General features: G+C 39.3%; 3 protein-coding genes across 3 annotated transcripts; all 3 read left to right on the top strand.

Moving 5' to 3' along the window:
* The first annotated feature begins 745 nt into the window (after positions 1-745).
* KVR01_001473 (uncharacterized protein) lies at positions 746-3762 on the top strand. The gene is made up of 2 exons (XM_044784518.1): positions 746-1953; positions 2011-3762. Exons 1-2 carry the CDS (start codon positions 1847-1849, stop codon positions 3653-3655), a joined length of 1752 nt encoding a protein of 583 aa, XP_044649428.1. The 5' UTR covers positions 746-1846; the 3' UTR covers positions 3656-3762.
* A 2624-nt stretch (positions 3763-6386) lies between these two features.
* Positions 6387-8317, top strand: KVR01_001557 (uncharacterized protein). Its single transcript, XM_044784703.1, has one exon. The coding sequence runs from the start codon at positions 7208-7210 to the stop codon at positions 8066-8068; it is 861 nt and encodes a 286-aa protein (XP_044649512.1). The 5' UTR covers positions 6387-7207; the 3' UTR covers positions 8069-8317.
* A 768-nt stretch (positions 8318-9085) lies between these two features.
* On the top strand, positions 9086-11954 carry KVR01_001861 (uncharacterized protein). Its single transcript, XM_044785796.1, has one exon. It carries the CDS (start codon positions 9725-9727, stop codon positions 11645-11647), a length of 1923 nt encoding a protein of 640 aa, XP_044649816.1. The 5' UTR covers positions 9086-9724; the 3' UTR covers positions 11648-11954.
* The last annotated feature ends 8192 nt before the right edge of the window (positions 11955-20146 follow it).

Here is a 20146-nt window from a genome sequence, read left to right on the forward strand (position 1 = left end):
TGAGGTCATGACAGCAGCCGATGCTACATGACCAATAGTCCCATGTCAGCCCGTCAACGGCAGCTTCGACCATGTCACGCACGTCTTTACACAGAGTGGAGTCCCTTAAGAGAATAATAATGTCTCTGGTTCATCCACTTGACAAGAATGTCCGTGGATATCGAGACAGTCTGGAGATGAGTGTCCTTTCCATCGGTTCTGTTCGCATAGCTGATAATTTGAGACAGCAGTCAGACACTCCCTCGGTCTGAGTAATTGGGGGTGGCTCGGGTGCCCAGGTGGGCGTGCTGAATTTCCAGCCATCGCCCCCAATTCGACCTTGCATGTGTGTGTGTGAGAAACACCACCAATGACCCCATCGACTCCCCACTTTAGTATGCACGCGAACGGCTTGGGCAGATCCGCCGTGACCGAATTGTTATCTCCCGGGCGCTGAAATGCTCGTCATGCTGCGCCTCTACGCCCAAAGAAGAAGGCACGGCTTTACCTTCAGGTGAGGGGTTGAATGTGCGCTGAGTGATGCCCTGCTGTATCACGATAGTGCGCTGCCGTCAGATGGAGACGGTGTACTGCCGTCAATTTAGGGGCGTTTTGCCAGTGCCGCTCAGCTTTGCTCAGCTTTGCTCATATGGTGCTAGGGCCCCAGAACTAATTCCAAGAATTACAGCTCTCAGAATATTTATGGATTTCAGCCCCAGGGCCCTGGTGGTCAGAGCCCTGGGGGCCAGGCGGTATCCAAAAACGACGACTGTTGGCACTTTATAACGACGACGTATCCGTCCTGCAATTTATTCCAATTCTCGATGAAAGAAAGTCCCCTCCTGAAAATTCATGAACCTGATCCACCTGACGATTCTTGTCATTCGATACCCTGCCTCAAAAACTGCCTGCTGCTTGCTGGCAGCCGCCGAGACCTTCTCGGGCGAGCCGGACCTCGGGGCAGGGAGGGCACTGCCCGTTTACGATGTCCCCGCCATGAGGCTCTGTTGCCTTAGTCGGACTGGCTCACCGAAAACAAGAAGAAAACGATGCAACGACTGGAACCACGACAATGTCCTCGGATGTTGCTGCTCGGATTATGACCCAGGCACACTTGCATTGCCCCCTTCGTCAACTGATGACCCTGCCGGTTCGACGAGACCGGTTGCCCTTCCGATGAAACATGTTCCCTTCGATCTATTCCATGCTATACTAACCCTTCGTCACTGCATATCAGTAGCAGCGCCGGTACTGTCACTGCCCATACTCCCGACGTCCGGAGCCGGCGCCCGCCGGCGCCCTATGGCGACCCACGACCCTGCCACGACACAACCTCAAGCGATCGTTCACCTGCCTTTTTTCCACATGTGCCCTTCGAACCTTCGTCTTGCTCAAGAGCTTTGTGTTTCCTCATCATGCTCAAGCTTCTTGGCCCTGTGTGTCGTCTACTGGGTGTTTCTCACTGTTGAAGCTGGCCCTTTCATGCAGGGTCGAGTCACCTGGTCCCTTCTTTTCTGCCTTGGGCAACAAGTGCTGCCAGTTTTATGCAAAGTGCCCTTGCATAGCTGAGGCAAGAACACGACGCCGGTTACGACTTGGACCTGCGAGCCTCAAAAGTCTGCAGGGCGATAGTGTCCGACAACGGGACCGCTGAACCGATCCTGAATCCAGGGCATTGGAAATTACAGAAGTCTGTTGCCAAAATAATCTATAACAATGGATTAGTCCCCTTGGATATGGTTGGGGGCATACTCAAGGACGTTGTGCAAAGTCGAGGACCTGGAAAAGTTTTGGGTGCAGCCTCGCGATTGTCTCAATTCCACAACATCGTAACTAAGAGAAGAGATTGGTGAATTCCCCGGCAGTCATGAATTACACATACCAATTCCCCCAAAGCCCGGATGAAACTATTGATCAGCTCTCTCGATATCCGGCAGAACCTGACAAGAGTGGTCAGCACAACGCAGGCTGCCTGTATGTTTGATGGACCATTTCCCGTGCATGAGCAATGAATAACTAACAGAAGCGCAGGTTCGTGAACCGCATCTCTGAGCCCTGGCCACACAAATATATCAAGTACGTTCTGATGGAGTGGTATATCTACCGAAATGAGAACAAACTGCCGTCGAGTCCATGGGATTGCCCTCTTCCAAGTTGCTATGCAAAGCTTAAGAACTTCCGGGACGTGATCAGTCATCTTGAGGATTGCCTCAAGCCCAACTTGAGACAATATACCTGCCCCGACTGTCACAAAACTGCCCAAGTGCCCGCTGCCATTGAAAGTCCCGGACAGAAGGCCATGTTGAAGCTCACGAAAAGTATGGACAGTATCCGGGATCAGTTCAGCCCTCGATCTCAACCTTCTTCTCCTGGCTCTTCTCCGACGGCAGCGTCGTTCTCATCCAACCTCAGCCTGACCAAGGCCAATGAACTAGCCTCCATCACGTCTTATTGCGCCGAGAAGCCCACTTGCAACCCACAGGATCTCGGTCTGTCCACCAAGCATGAAATGATTGGATCCATCAAGATAGACACACAGCTTCGCCCACCCCAATTATACGATATGTGTTGCGAGTTATCCGGCCTGACTGCAGCTACGACCTCATCATACCGAAGCGAGCTGCCGACCCCTTTCTCAGCACATGAACTTCCTTCAGCCTCGCGTTTTCCTCACAATATGGCGACCCCATCGGAATCCCCATGGTACGAACTGCCAGGCTCAGATGGCCCTATTGGGTTCCCATATGCCGGCATCACGCATTCACCCTCTGACGGTCAACACCTGCAATACGGTGGCTTCCATCACCAGTCGACATGCTCCGATCTCCAAGATCAAACAATGTTTCACGAAGGTCAACCCCTTCTGCAAGAAGAGCATTTCTTGTTGGAAGAGACCGCAAACATCCAGCAGCATGGGGCGAACACGGAGGGGATGCCGGGCATCCATTTCAACCGCGATCCTAATGCCGACTACCCCGATATCCTGCAGCAATTCGAACACCAGATCGACGACTGCTTCCAATCCCAACGCGGGTCCATCTTTACCAACTTGCACGTGGGAAACATAGCCGGCCACCAAGTCCTCACCCCCGTCACCGACTTGGACTCCGACTTCGGCGCCGAATTCACTTCCCCGACCTCCCCGACCTCCTGCGCCAACATGTCAATGGCAGAAACCCTCGTGGCAAGCGAGGGCAACCCCTCACCCTCGTCCCCCAACAGCACCACGACCATCGACGGGCAGTCCTCCCCCTCCTCCCCCTCCTCCCCCTCCCCCCACAGCTGTCCAAAGTGCAAGTGGAGCCCGGACACCACGGGTGGCAACAGGTCGCCGTCGAAGCTCCGGCAGGCGGTGGAGAAGCACTTCAAGCGCAACCACATGAGCCAGGACCACCTGTGCCCGGCGTGCCCGCAGTCCTTCCGCAACAGGCCGGACAATGTCAAGCCACACGTCAAGAGGAAGCACCCGGAGGTGTTCATGAAGCTATACGGCCAGAAGAGGAAGACGGCGGCGGCTGCTGCTGCGCAGCCGCAGGACCAGTCCTGGCGCCCCAAGGACGAGGGCCGGGCTGGTAGCAACATTGAGGCACCGGTTGGCAAGCCGGCGGCTGACAAGAGGAGTGGGAGGCATGCGCGGCCCCCAAGGGGCTTTGCGCGGCCGGAGGACCAGTTTTGATATTATCTTCTTTTGTCCTCCGGGTCACTGCTCCTGGATTATAGGGGACAAGATTGTGGCTCTTGATGGTGTAACGATTTCTGGCTATCTATCTCCTTGGTTGACTGTTCTGTTTGTGATGCTGGACCATTTCAACTTATAAATGTCTTCCTAGTCTTTCATAGCTGCTGATACACGATTGTCAAACACCTACCTCGAGTGACGCTGCGTTGCTTACCAACTTGGATGCTTGAAGTACCATCCGTGGACTCACACTCTGTCTCCACGAGGGTTGTTCTTAGGAACGACTCATCGATCTGTGGCTGGCGAGGGATTGTTCGTCTTGTGTCCCGCTGAGGAATGTCTAAACATGTTTCCTGTGAAATATAGGTCGATTCGCGTGGGAAGCTCTGAGAGAACAAGGAACTCGTGACGTACTGGCAAGTATTGGAAGTTGTACGCAATGTTGTGATTTCATACAGGGCTGTAGGCTGTGGTCATTCGATGGCTCGGGCTGGGTTGGGTAAGACTGAGGCCTCATCATGTGAGCCTTCGCGACATCAACTCGTAACTATTTGAGCGTATTAATTAGCAAAAGACTCTCTGTCACACTGAGACTTGTCCCAAAAGAAGGACGGGGAAATAAGAATCTTTCATCTTTACCAAACCACTCTCGTTCCTGTGCAGTCTTTTTTGGCTGTGTTAAGCATGTTGAACAAAAGAGAAATTTGGACACTCCAAGAAACTACAGCGGCGTGGTTGTCTGCCTCAATGGCAACCCGTTTACTCCGCTCAAGACTACTTAGTACTGTGTGACAAATCCAAAGATGTGAAAAATTATGGGGTGAGACTCAGAACCGTTAATCGAGCGAGTTTGGTCCTGCATCGGGCTCAACGACCTTGCCACCATCAGACGTCGAGCTGGGACGGGTCTTTGGCTGCGGGAGAGTGAGATTGCCTCTGTCGCCCGTTCCTAAATCAGACAAAGCTGCGATGTGTTTGAAGGCCCCTGCATATTTGTGTGCAGGAACAACCAGCCCCGAGGCACTTGGAAGCGCCTGACCAGGGCGGCTACTAATCACAACAGGCGAACCCTAATCAATCTCGTACAATGCATGATGTCCTCCCTGACGCCAAAAGTAGAGGCATGACTCCAGCGTCAACCTCAGGAGAGGAGAAAACTCTGCTTGGGGGCCGCAACCTGCGCCCCAAACATGTTCGGTGAAGCGCTGTTTTGTTTTGGAGGCATCGAAACGCCGAAGGAACCGAGGTTGAGGGATAGAAAGGCCCATCCTGGCTCTACGAATCAGCGGCGCCAATCCTGAGTCACGGTCGACTAGTCCAGACGACTCAGCCATTCAGCAGGGGAAGCATTACCGGATTAAGTGAACCTTGCACTAAGCACCTGGACCTTGAGTGTTCATGTTGAGGAGATGACAAAAAAGCCGTGGGAAAAGGGGGGCCGGAAACAACGTCGTCGAGAGGTTGCGTACGGCAGAGACGGGATGAGGTGGAAACAACGCACGGGGCGGCGTTGAGTCGACCCGGGGTTGCATTGGCCGCGCTGGCAGGCTGGTACGGAGTTATGCCATCTATATTTTGTTGCTGAGACGAGAGAAGAGTCGGGATGAAGTCGGCGAAGACGATGGTGATTCGGCGCCGAGTGCTGAGTGGATAAGCCATCAATAGTGGCCAAGCCTCTCGACATGTCTTGGGAGAAGCTTGACGAGTCTTGGGTTCTCTCTGACGGTTCTGGGCGCATGTGGGATATGGGACGTGGGATGTCGGCCAGCCAGCCAGCGTGCACAGGCATGTGTCCAATTGGAACAAGACAGAGGCAGCAGCCCTGGGGGCTCCTCGTTTCCAATCCCGATTACGATTGCACCGACGAGATTGAATCGTTTCTCTTGGCGGCAAACAGCTGATCCGCAGATCAGGTAACTGCGGGGAGCGCAGATGCACCGTGAGGCTGTGGCTCTGAGAAAGCATATGCAAGCGTTGCTCCTAGACTTTCTATGTGATCAAGATGTGATGGGATTAGTTCCGGATATCGGAGGCAGCGATGATTGCCGAGCTGCAGCTTGCCTTGCCATGCGCTTAATTTGTCACTTTCTTCAGGCACATTATTCACGAGCGGTGGCGCCCCAACTTGGTGCCTCGAGTTGCTTCGCACCTGTCAACACTTAATGATCTGTCATGTGGTGCTGAAGGGATGCTCGAGAATCTTCCCTGGCGGCCAGGAACCGAGTTAGTCGCGAAGATGCAAGCGGGGGCTGCAAGTGCATGACGGGGAGGCGGCTAGAGGTAGGCTAGTCGGCTAGGTAAGGGGATGTTCTTCAAGCGTAGGCGCCATGTTGCAGGAGACGTGACGGGCGGTGTTTGACATGATCTGCCCAACCCCTGGCAGATCAGGGTCAATTGCTGTTTGGGTGTTTGGGTTTGGGTTAGGCGACGACCCGAGTGGGCGGCAGGACGGGCAGCCGCAGCCTGCTTGTGTTCCCAGCCTCCCGACTGGCCCTGGCTGGGAAGGGACCAGTGTGTAGGTAGAGAAGGAGGGCAGGAGGAAAAGAGCCGGCTGCGCCCCACTAGCCCCGGCTCTTTCCTTGCCTTGCCTTCCTCCCCTTGCTGCGAGCGGCGTGCACTACCCCTTCTACCCCTGCAAGCCCCCGTCGCTGTGGAGCGAATCCCAGTGCGGCTCAAATGCTTAAACGGACCTCGTTTCACCTGATCAGCAAATCGCAAGCGCTCTCTGACCCCCTTCCCACTCCTTGCCTGGGATGCGGTTCCAAAACATGACCGACTGTTGTTCTGTTGTTCCTCGACCTTCGACCCTCGACCCTGACCACGACGAGCCCACAAGCACATCCCCTGTCACCACAAGCGATCGGAACCAAATCTGCCTTGCATAACGGGCCCTCAAGCCCCGTTGAAGCCTGGGAGAGCCCGCGCTGATCTGCCCTCCCACATCCTTCCCGAGGCTAGTGACAACAGGCCTTACCCCTTTGCTCACCCGGGAGATGCGCACACCAAACCGACCTGTTCCCCACAAGACAGCCAATCGCAACCCAAACTGTCCCCTTGCAACGAGAATCTGCAGCCACTCCCGTCACCTGCAGGCATGGCAGGCATGGCGGGCATGGCCTCTCCCGTCCCTGTGCCCGGGCTAACGACCTCACTGCCTCAACTGCATCGTCGGATCATTGCTTCACCTGATCTCTGAGAATCCAGAGCACCTCGAGTCCGAACTCTTTGCATGGCAACTTGGCGCCCAGCGAACCAAGCCTGTCAAGCATCGCCAAGCTGCAGGCCAAGCTGTACCAAGACTGTTGGCATCTGAAATCTCTATAAGATTCAGAGCTCATGGCCCTCCTACCGCTCCAGTTCTCTCCTCTCATCATCAGCAGCTTCATCTAATCAGTCTCCCTCTCATCACCAGCCCTTCTTTGCACCAGAGCCCGGAGCTCCAAGTTTTTATTTACAAGTCTTTTTTATATATCCACTTCAGCCAGCTCCTCTTTCGCCTCGTAAACACTTGTCTCTCCGGTCTAAACACCAAACCAGAAATCAGCCAAAATGCAGTACTCAAGCGTCATCCTCGTCGCGGCCTTCGCTGCCACTGATGTCTTCGCCCACGGTGTCGTCGCAACCGTCAACGGTGCCAACGGCGTGACCCTGCCCGGTCTCTCGGTCGCTGATGGCACTCCCCGTGACTGCGCCTCTCCCCGATGTGGCTCTGAGGCCGACACCTCCATCATCCGCAAGAATGAGCTCGGCACCTCCAAGGCCTCCGCTCTGGGCCGCACTGTCGGAAGTGGCCCCGTCGATGCCGCCCAGATGATGGCTCTCTTCATGGACGGCGCCGGTGGCAACACCTCCGCCGTCAAGGCCGCCCGTGAGCTGCACGAGGCCGCCCTCGCCCGCCGCGCCAACCTGCCCCGTGCTGCCAACGGTGGCACCAAGACCCCCAAGGGCACCATGGAGACCGCCGTCAAGGCCGCCACTGGTATGGCCGCCGCCCAGGGTCTGCCCACCACCCAGGACGATGGTACCCTGCAGATGACCTTCCACCAGGTCAACCAGGACGGTGCCGGCCCCCTGACCGGCGCCATCGACGCCACCTCTGGCGGCACTGACCCCGCTGCCTTCAAGGAGGCCCAGATGACCCAGGACGTTCCCGGCATCGGCATCGGTGGTCTGTCCGGCGCTGCCACCATGGACTTCCCCATCGCCATCCAGATGCCCGCTGGCATGACCTGCTCCGGCTCCGTCGGCGGTGCCAACAACGTCTGCATTGCCCGCATGCAGAACTCGGCCCTCGCCGGCCCCTTCGGTGGCTCCGTCGCCTTCACCCAGAGCCCCGCTGCCAAGAAGAGGGCCATCGAGTACAACCTCGCCAAGCGCAGGTTCGCCCGTGCCCTCAAGACCGAGGAGTAAATAGGTCATGGATTCTACTCCAGACCCAAAAAGCGAGCCACACAAACGATACCCTGGTCAACTTGGATGAGGGGGTTGGTTGAGCACTAGGACGTGGCTGATCTGGGATCAGTCGTCCTCTCTGGTTTCTATTCCGTTTTGCATTACTTTATATACCACATTCTTTAGGCGTCGGCAGGAGGAGGCTGAGAACGATAATGGGGAGCTGTACATAGATATAAAGCTGTAAATTGATGACATTCCTTAAAACTGGCCTTTTCCGTTGTGTGAACATGATATGTTTGCCTGCCCAGTGGAAGTAAAATGCTAAAAATGGGTACAGCAGATACGAGAGGCTCACCCTAGTCAGTTCCCTTTGTTTGGATGCGGCTTGAAAGCATTATCATGGCGTTTCAACCCAGAAGTCCTCAGTTTCGGCAGCATGCTTTTCTGTCGGCATGAATATTTCCCATCGGCAATATTTTCATCCCTCTTAGCTGGAGTGCAGAAGATGGCAAGGCAGTCCAGCTGGTAAGAGCGCCTGGTGGACAGCCTACCCGGTTCGGCCTGCGTCCCAACGGCAGCCTTCCTGTCAACCTCCACTTTTTCTTTCTTCTCTTGGTCTTTGGCCCGAGTCTGATGGTGTGGGAAAGTCACGAATCCGAGCAGGACTTTGTTTGACTATATCACAACTACAAGATACATTAAGTGCTGGGATGGGTGCGTTACAGAGTTGGGCCAGTATATTGGACGGAGTACTCCGTACTAGTAAGTCGCTGCCACAACCTTATTCGAAACATTGAAGACCGCCTAGCTGCCGACAATTCAGCGTGTGGGCCCTGTCCTTTTTCTGTCCCTTTTCTTTCTTATCGGTAGTTTTATTGGAATACGGCAGTCCGTCAGATAATCCTCACATGTATTGCTTGAAATGACTACGCACATTACCTTGTATACAAATTCGAGAATTGAAATTCGAGTATCTTGAATTGTCTACCTAGGTACGTACCTAGGTACCTAGATAGGTAACAGACAATGTGGGGCCGTCCATGTAATGAGTGTAAGTCGAAACTGGGGTCCAATCTTGGGGGGGGGGGTATGGCACCCACTTGGTACCCGAACCCTTCAATGCTGACCTCTCGGTGACACTTTCTCTCCCCTGAGCAGCTGAATGGTGTCCGAGTCAGGGTCCACCAGCTCTGAACCCCGCAATCGGGAACGGCTCCGTACCTCGTATAGCACGTCTGGGATGTCAACTGAATTCAACCAAGTCGATTGACCTGTACCAGGAATTGGTGCTGCTATTCTTCAGTTATACATCGACATTGTCTGATGTGAAAACCTCAATCGCCAAGTGGCTGCCTTGATTGTACGCTGTCTATCTGCAGATCAGCCGAGCGTCGTCGTGGCTGAAGCGAGCGCAGATCAGGCGTTATACGGACCGCGCCTACGTCACAGCGAAGCTCCCTGCTCATTACCGCAGCCGCAGCTCCTCCACAGCAACAGACACGCAAACGGGCTCAGCCACCAGGATAATAATAAAGAGAGCAGGCAGCACAAGCTCCATCCGCCAACACTGTACGGGGTACCTCGCCCCAGATCAACAGCTGACGAACCTTCCTCCCTTCCACTCCCTCACAAACCACCAATTCCATCAACACAGCCAGTCAGCCATCAGCCATGGAGACATTCGGATCTCTCAAGCGTCGGACCACCGACCTCATGAACCAAGCCCAAGGTTCGGTGGGCAACATCCCCAGACCAACACTCCCCGCCATGCCGGCCATGCCAGCCATGCCATCAATGCCAGCCATGCCCGCGATGCCCGCCAACTTCCCCAACCTATCCGAGCTCTCCTCCAGGCTGCCAAAGATGCCACCCTTCCCGTACGGGGCCGCACACCCCGCCACGCCGACACAAAAGGCAACCTGGGAACGCATCGACGTGCCCCCGATGCCACGATCATCCCACTCGGTCAACGTTGTCGGCGGCAGCGCCTATATATTCGGTGGTGAGATCCGGCCGCGCGAGCCCGTCGACAACGACATGCATATCATCACCCTGCCCTTCAGCAGCGCCGGCGCCGACTACTACGCCGTTAAGCCCAAGGCAGCCCCCAAGCAAGAGGTTCCACAGGTCCCAACCGTCATTGCCCCCAGCGACGACGGCAAGGACGACGACTCCAAGGAGAAAGAACTGGCTGACGTCCCCCTCGCCTCCCCGCCCGAGGTTTCCGACGACGTCGTGACTGGCTCAGAGAACATCGCAGACGGGCCGACCCCCAGTAGCTCCAAGGGCAAGGGCCCCGCCACAGACATCGACCGCTCATCCCTGGGCGACGTGCCATGCCCCCGAGTGGGACACGCCACAGCCGTCATTGGCAACCGCATCTTCCTCTTTGGTGGCCGCGGCGGCCCGGACATGGCTCCACTGGCGGAGCACGGCCGGGTGTGGGTGTTCGACACCAAGACGCACCTGTGGAGCTACCTCGACCCGCTCCTGCCAGCGGCGGGGCCCATCTCCCCGGCATTCGCCGACAAGAGGCACTTCTACCCCGCGGCGCGCAGCTACCACTCGGCGGTGGGGGTCGAGCAGCCGCGGGACTTTTCCACGAGGAGGGACAACGCGAAGGCCGCGACGTGGGCCGAGTGGGCGCAGGAGGGCGAGAAGGCCGTGGGCCAGGTCGCCAACAGCAGCCGGGACGAGGACGACGACGGGTACGGCACGCTGATCGTGCACGGCGGGTGCTTCGCCGAGGGCAGGGCCAACGACACGTGGGCGTTCGACGTGCGCTCGCGCGTGTGGCAGGAGCTGCCCTCGGCGCCGGGCAAGCCGCGCGGCGGCACGAGCCTCGGCGTCGCGGGGAGCAGGCTCTGGCGGTTCGGCGGGTTCAACGGCGAGGGCGAGGAGGGCGGCCAGCTCGACTACCTCGAGCTGGGCGTCGACTCCTTCGAGAACGTCAGCAGCGAGAGCGACGTCGTCCTCAGCGCCAGGGGCCAGTGGAAGAGCATCTTCCCCGAGCTCGCCGACAGCCCCGCCGCGCCGCTCGTCGCCGCCGCCGAGGAGAACGCGGCGGCCGGCGAGGTCAAGGACGAGGAGGCCGCCAGCGCGGCCCCCAAGGCGGCACCGACTAACCCGCACTGGCCCGGCAACCGCAGCGTCGCGGGCATGCAGACCGTAACCATCGGCGGCGTCGGCGGCAGGGAGTACCTGATCCTGCTGCTCGGCGAGCGGGACCCCAGCGACTCGGGCCACGAGGCCGCCGGCAAGTTCTGGGACGACATCTGGGCGTACGAGCTGCCCCGGCCCAGCGCCGCCTCCTCGGTCATGAGCATCTTCAACAGGGGCAGGAGCGGCAGCAAGGGCCAGGAGAGGCCCGTCGAGGGCAAGTGGTTCCGCGTCGAGACGGAGGCGTACGACGACGAGGACGACGACGCCGCCGCCGTCGCGCAGGGCCCCGGCCCCAGGGGCTGGTTCGCCACCGCGCACATGGGCCAGCTCGAGGAGAGGGGGATTGTCGTGTGGGGCGGCCTGGACGGCGCGAACAAGAGGCTGGGGGACGGCTGGATCCTGAGGCTGGGAGCGGAGAAGAGGGAGCCTTAGAATGGGGCGAGGCTTGGGGGTTATGCTGTAACATTCGTTCATGTGTTTTCACAATTCGGTCGAGCCTCACCGCCGGTGGGAGATCATCGTGCAGCGCCCAGCTGGCCGGTTTGGTAGAACACGCGCGCCCCGCCACTGCCGGCGCCGTGGGAAGGATAGTAGTAGTAGGCGGGTTCTCACTGTACTTGCCTATTTGTCTTGTCTGGCTGCTTTGTTTGTACAGCAGGTTTCCTATTTTGTGATGCTGCGTTAACGAGACTGAGCATGTTGAGCATAGTCCCTCCAATAGACTGCTTCACTCCCTCAAGCAAGCCCACTAATGTAGATTATAGTACAAGACTTTCTAAAGTTCGACGAGACTTCTATGTAGTCTTTCCTAGAGAGCTTTACTTAAGAGAACGGATATTCGCAGGGCAACAAACGGATGGTACAGGGCAACAAGTATCACCAACCAATCAGAGCACACAATTCAACGAATTCCACACCCACACCACCCCAGCCAAGTGCATTTAACACCCTTGCCAGTAACGCCCTCGCTATCAACGCCCTCACCAGCGTCAACAACGCCCTCGCCAGTAACGCCCTTACTAGTGATAACGCCCTCATCAGCAATGGTACCCTCAAGCTAGTAGCCGAGAAGCCCTATACTAGGAGGAACGCCCTTGTAAACCACGAGGGTAAAAGCTAGGAGAGGGAGGATAAAGAATTAAGGAATTAAGGAAATATATAGTTAATGATTATGTTTTTATGTTTTATATAGTGATGCTATAGTGTAAATTAAGGTTAGAGTATTAAGAATATATATACTTTATACTATTTAAATTTAATTTTAAATTATTTATTTATTATTTTATAAATATTTATTTTTTTATTTAATTTAATTTAATATATATATATTAAAATATATTTAATTTTAAATATTAATTATTAATATTTTTTAATTTAATTATTAAATTAAAAGTAAATAATTAAAGTTTTAAAAAAATAAAATATAATATATTTTTTAAAGATTAATTTAATTAAGTTTATTAGTTAGCTTAACTTATATATAAGAAGTAATTAATTAAAGTAGTATATATTTATATTAGTTAAAGGTTTATTTAACTAAGCGGTAAAACACTTAGTTAGGTTAGTTAAACTTACTAACTAAGCTTAGTTTATATATATACACGGACTACCTATTACTTACTTACAGTAGCTAATCTACTATAGCCTACTATTCTTACACTAACACCTTTTTAATCTTTTAAAATCTTCTTTTTAACTAATTAAAAAGCTTTATTTATTAATAAAGTAGTTTCTAACTAAATTATTAAATTACTTAAAATTACTATTAAATATATAATTATAATTTACTTAATTTAAATAGTTTAAAAAGACTTTAAATTAGGATTTTATAAATCGCCTTAATTATTTAAATTTAAATTACTTTAATAAATAAAATTAAATTTAAATTACTAATTAACTAATTACTTATTAAGCCGTCACTTAGTTATTTATTAATTATAATTAATTATTAATTAATTTATAACTATTAGTTAATTTAATTAGTTCTTTAATAATTTCTTTATTCTTTTATAGCTTAACTAGTTAAATTACTTTAATATACATTAAATAAGTTTCTTTTAATTAAAGTAATAATTATTAAAATTATTAAAATTATAATTATTACTATAATTAAAATTATTATTTAAGTAGTAATTATTATTTAAGTTAAAGTCTTTATTAAAAGTAAAGTTTAGTCTACTTTTATTTAAATAGTAATCCTTCTCTTCTTTATAATCTTTATTTTTACTAATAATATAATTCTTTTAAGGTTTAATAAAGCAGACTAAGGCGAAGCTACCGCTACCACCACTACTATTACTACCACCTTATTATATAATAGAGCTAGCTTAAATAAAGCTACTAAAACTATTACTACTATCTTACTAAGTAGTAAGGCTAGCTAGGAAGTAACTAATAAAAAAGTTAGACCCTTATTAAAGTTAGGGTTTTAACTTAAATAGCTTAAAGGTTATTAATTTAAACTTTAATTTAAAAGGAAATAATTACTTTTATTATTTTTACTTCTTATATATTATTAAAAATAAGTAAAAGGTTACTTTTTTAAATTTATTTTAAAGTTATTTAAGTAAATTAAACTAGCTTTTACTTATTTAAAGGATTTTATTAAAGTTAATAAAGGCTTTAAATACTTTTTTTTCTTTTTAATATAAATATTATTATAATAAAAATACTTTTAAAGCTTTTAAAAACTTTATATTTAATTCTTATAAAGTTTTAATCCTTAAAGCACTCTTAAAAATTATAATAAAAACTTATTAAATTTAATAAAATAATTATAATTAAAGTTAATTCTAATATATTAAAAATTTATAAAACTTATAAATTATAAGTTTCTTTTAAATAATATATTAAAAATCTTTATAATAATTATTTATATAATTAAAAATTTAAATTATTATATATATTAAATTTAAATTAATAAATTTTAATAAATATTATTAATATACTTCTTAAAAGTTATATATAACTTTAATTTATAACCTTTATATTATAAATAAATAATAAATTAACTAATAAGTATTATAGTTATTATAAAAGGTTTCTTTAAAAAAATTGTTTAATAAAAGAAAAAGAGCTTATTATAAGTATTTATAATTTAATAGTTCTTTTAATATATTATAAAAGAAAGAAAAAGAAAAAGAAAAAGAAAAGAATTATTATAAAGAGGATTTACTTATTTAATTACTTACTTAAATAATATAAAGTAAATTAATAAGGTATTAAATAAACTATTAAATAAATTAATTAATATATAATTAAATACTAGTTTAAAAATTTAATAAATAAGCTTAAATTATTAATTTATAAAAGAAAGATATAGTGGGTTATAGCACTAAGTATAATAGTATAGGTTAAGGGAGGTTTAAAGGTCTATTAAGTTTAAATCTAATATAAGACTAATTCTTACCTTTTTTTAAAAAGAGATAAGTAGGCTTTACTTACCTTTTAATAAGCCCTAAAAAGGGGTATAGTTAGGTATTAAGGTGCTTTTAAGGTACTTCCTTATAACTTCTATCTAACTATTATAATTATACCTCTTTTTAAAAGGTTATTTTTAGCTATTATTATTAATTAATACTAATTACCTTTATTTATACCTTTTAAAAATCTTTTTTATTTATTATTATTAATTAATTTTAATAATTTATTAAATCTTTTAATAGTCTTTACTATATTTTTATAGAAGTATAAATTAGCTAACCTTCTTTTTAAATAACTACCTTTTTTTTTCTATTTTAACTTCCTTTCTTCTTTTATTTAATAACTAATTTTATTAAATCTTTAATTAACTCCTTTCCTTTAATTATTTAATATCCTTTACTATTACTTTATAATTATTATAAATATTACTAATATATTTAAATAATTAAAATTAAGTAATTCTTTTAAAAGCTTTTTTAATAATCTTTTATTAATTAAAATCTTTAATTAATAGTTCTATTTTTAACTAATAGGTTTTATTACTATATAACTTTTTCCTTTTCTAATAATAATTATAATATTTATAAATAATCCTCCTCTTCTAATAGCTTTATATATTATTTTTATTAACTTTTATTTAATAATAAAATAAATCCTTCTTATAAATATTCTATTAAATTAAGTTTAACTTTTAAAAGCTTTAATAATAATTATACTAATTTTATTACTTTTAATATTAATAATTCTTTCTTTTAAGCTATTATAGTAAAAATATTAATAATAATAAAGTTTTTAAAAACCTTTTATTAAAGTAATAAATAAAAATTTATAATTACTTTATATAACCTTTAAACTTATTAAAAGTAGTTATAAAAATTACTACCTTATTAAAAGTTTTAAATAAAAAGGTCTATTAAGATTCCTTAAATTCCTAAAAATTCCTCTATTTTTATAAAGTCTATTTAACTTTTAACTATTTTTTAAAATTAAAAATATATTATACCCCTTTTATAAAGATATAAAAGATTTTTATAAATATTAATTTACTTAACTACTTTTATTTAAATTATAAGAAAAATATAAAAATATAAAGTTAGGTAATTAAATTTTAAACACTTTATAATATATATATATATACCTTTTAAAATAAGTTAAAAATATTTAACCTTTTTTATAAAAGGATATTTTTATATTATTATTAATTTAAAGGGTTTTTATTATAATTAATATATTATAAAATATTACTTACTTTATATTATAGTAAATTTACCTATATTTTTATTAAATTATAAGGTAGCTAATTTTTTTAAAAATTTTTAATTATTAGTTTAATTTTTAATATTTATTTTATAAAGGCCCTTTAAAAGGAATTATAAATAATATAAAACCTTTACTTTTATTAATTTAAATAAATAAACTTATAACCTTTTAAATTTAACTAATTAATACTTTAATAAATATATTTACTAATAATTCTAATAGTAACCTAATATTTTAAAAAAGATAAAAACTTTAAATTTAAAAGTAGTTTAAAAGAAATAAAAAAATAATAAATCTTAATATTAAATATAAACTATTTAATATTTATTTAAAAGAATAATATTAATTTATTTTAAAATAAAAAATTATAAAGGTTAATATCTTTTAAATATAAATTATAACTACCTTATATCCTTTAATTAATAAAATTTAACTTAAAAATAATTTAAATAATATTTATAAAAAATCTTTAAGAATCTTATAAATAGTTACTATAATATAATATACTTAATTTCTATAAATAATAAATTTCTAACCTAATATACTTTAATTTAAAAGTTCCTTTAAAAGTTATAAATATAATAAATAAAACCTTTAAATTATAACTTTAAAAATATCTTTTATTATTTTAAAAATAACTTATAAAATAAAAACAACCCTTTTTAAAAATTAATTAAATATACTATAAGTTAATAAATAAAATTATAAATATAAAATTTTAAAGTTTTTAAAGTAGGAAAATAATACCCCTTTATATTACTTTTTAAAATAAATTCTAACCTATTATAAATTTAAATAGTTTAAAAATAGTTTATTCTTAATATATTTAATATTAATTTTTATAATAGCCCTTTTAATTCTAATATTATAATTAGTTAACCCTTTTAACTATTAACTAATAGTATTTATTTCCTTAATATTTATCCTTTAAGTACTTTATTAAACCTTTATAGCTTATTTATTTAACCTTTATTCTCTTTATTAACCTTTATTAAGCCTATATTTTACCTTTATTAGCCTATTATAAAGCCTTTATAAGTTATTTACTAACTATTTACTTTATTATTATTTATATTATTAACTATTTATTAATATATATTTTTTATTATTTAATTATTATTTATCTATCTTTTATTTATTATAACTTAAATAGCCCCTTTTTTAACTTTTATCTATTTATTTTTAAATTCTTTTTAAAAAACTAAAATCCTTTCCTTTATAATATTTTTAAATAGTTTTATTTATAAATATTTTATTTTTAATACCTAAAAGTTATACTTACTTAGTTAACTTTTTATTTAATTAAATAATAAAGGGTACCTTTAATTTCTTAATAGTCTTAAATTTTTCTAACTTTTATTTAACTTATTTATTCTTTAAATTAAATAGTTTATAATATCTTCTAATAAATCTTTAAATAATCTTACTATTTATAACTTTAACTAACTTATATAAAAATATTATATATTTAAGAATATTTTTAAAAGGATTAAACTATAAACTTATTTACTAATTTAAATTAAAATTTTAAATAGATTAACTTTTATAAAGCTAACTTTTAGTTTTTAAATAAAGGTATTTAATTATTAAAAATATTTATTTATTAATTTTAAATTATTTAAATTAATAATATATATTATAATTTTAAGTTTAAATTTTAACTATATATTTTTAGTTTTTTATATTTTATTTATATTTATTAAAATTTTTTAATTATTTTTAATTATTAATATCTCTTTTATAATATATTATTTTAATAAATTATTAATTATATAAAATTATAAAAATAGTTTATATTTTAATAAAGCCTTAAATAAACTTATTTTAATTATTATATTTAATATTAAATTATATATAAAAATATAATATATAATAGTTTTAATTAGTTTTAAATATTTTTAATTATAAATAATTTAAAATATTACTTTAAAGTTTAGTTTATTTTTTAATTTATTTATTATTTTATAAATAATAAATAATAATATAATAGTTTTTATATTATTTAATTTATATAGTATTTTTAAAACTATTAGTAAAAATTATATTTTATTAATAATAATTCCTTATAAAATTCCTATTTATATTTAATTTTTAATAAAAATCTTATTAAATTCTATAATATTTATTATAATATAAACTAAAAAAAAACTTATTTTAATAAAATAATTTATAATTATTAAAATTAAATTTACTTTCTCTTTATTTATAATAGTAATTAAAAGTTTAATTATAAAGTCTATATTAAGTTTTATATAAGTTTTAATAAAATTAATAATAAAATAAACTTTTATATAAATAATAATATAAAATAAATATATATTAATATATTATATAAGAATATATATATTTTATTATAAAACCTTTAACTTTAACTATTAAAAATACCTTTTAAAAAGAGTTTATATTTTAATTTACCTTTAATATTTATTTAATAAATTATTATAATAAATTTATAAAATCTTCTATTTTAAAGCTTTTATTTTAATATATATATATATTTTTAATAAAAGAGTTTATTTTAAATTTTATAATTAAAATTATTTAAAATAGTATTATTTAAAGATTATATTCTTTTAATTATAATTTAAATTATAAAGTCTTTTCTTTAAACTTTATAAATTAAATTTATTAATAAAAATAAAGCCTTAAATATATTATATTAATACTAAATATATATACCTAAACTTAAACTTTTATTATAAACTACTTTTATAAGGAAATTATAAACTTAAACTAATATTTTATTAAAAAGAATTATTTTTAAAACTTTATATATTATAATACTTTTAATTATAATTTAAATTTTAATTTATTATTAATCTTTTAAATAAAATTATAAATCCTTTTAATAATTATAACTATTTTTAATTTTAAAATTAAAATTTAATTTATACTTAAAGGTTTTTCCTTTAATATATAATTAAACCTTTTAAAATTTATTAATTAAATTAGTTTTATTAAAATAGTATTTAATAATAAAATTAAAATTTAATTAAATATATTAACTATTAAATTTATTTTAAGTTAATTTCTTTTATTTTATAAAGTTATAAAGGTTATTATAATTTAAAAAATAATAATAAATTTTAAACTTTTTTAAAATATTATTATTAATACTTAAAGTTATTAATAATAATATTTAATTCTTATTATAAATTATCTAATTAAATTCTATATTAATAAATTTTTTAATTAAAAATAATAAAATATTATTAAAATATATCTTTAATAATATATTTCTAAAAGATTACTAAAATAACTATTTTATTAAAAGTATTATACTTAATTTAAATATAAAATATTAAATTATAATATTAAAATAAAAATATTTATTAAAACTTAATCTTAAATTTCTTAAAGACTTTTAAACCTTTAAATTTTTAAATATAAATAAATTAACTTTATTAAACTTTTAACTCTATTTTATATTAAATAATTACTTATTAAAGAGTTAAATAATCCTAAAATATTCTTTAATAAACTTTTAATAGAAATTATAAAACCTAAAAATCTAAATATTATAATAGGTAGTAGAAATAAGCTATTTCTAAATAATCTTAATTTAATTAGAATTTATTTAAATTCCTTTCTTTCTAACTAAGAATTTTAGAAATTTAATCTCCTCTTAAAAAGCTATACTTTTAAAATTTCTATAAAATTTAACTAATAATAATTAATTTATAATTATTTAAATATATTTCTTATATTCTTTTATTCTTTAAAAATTAAAATATTATCTAAATAAATAATTATATAAATATTAATATAATTATTTAAAACCTTTATAATAAATAATTAAAATATAATAAAAATATTAATTAATTTAAATAGTATTACTTTAAATTTATAATAACTATAATATATATAGAATACTATTTTTATTTATTTTTTAAATATAAATTTAATAATAAATATTTATTAAATTAATTTTTAAAAATACTTTATACTTAATAATTAATTTAAAATCTTAAAATAAGTAATAAAAGGTAATAATTTTAATTATTATTTTATTAAAAGTTTAATAATTAATATAAAGTTAAAAGTATTATTTTTTTAAAGGTAAATAAAATTAAAGCCTTTATTAAACTTTTATTAGGGTAATTTATTTAGTTTTTAAACTTTTTCTAATTATTTTTAAAATTTTAATTTCTTTAATAATAATAGGTAAAAAAATAGAAAAAATAGTAATATTCTTTCTTTTAATTTAATTATATAATCTACCTTTTTTTAAAAAGGGAGTTTTTTTAC

This window comes from Diaporthe batatas (assembly GCF_019321695.1).
Source record: "Diaporthe batatas strain CRI 302-4 chromosome Unknown Contig00002, whole genome shotgun sequence".
In the NCBI taxonomy this organism is placed as follows: Eukaryota; Fungi; Ascomycota; class Sordariomycetes; order Diaporthales; family Diaporthaceae; genus Diaporthe; species Diaporthe batatas.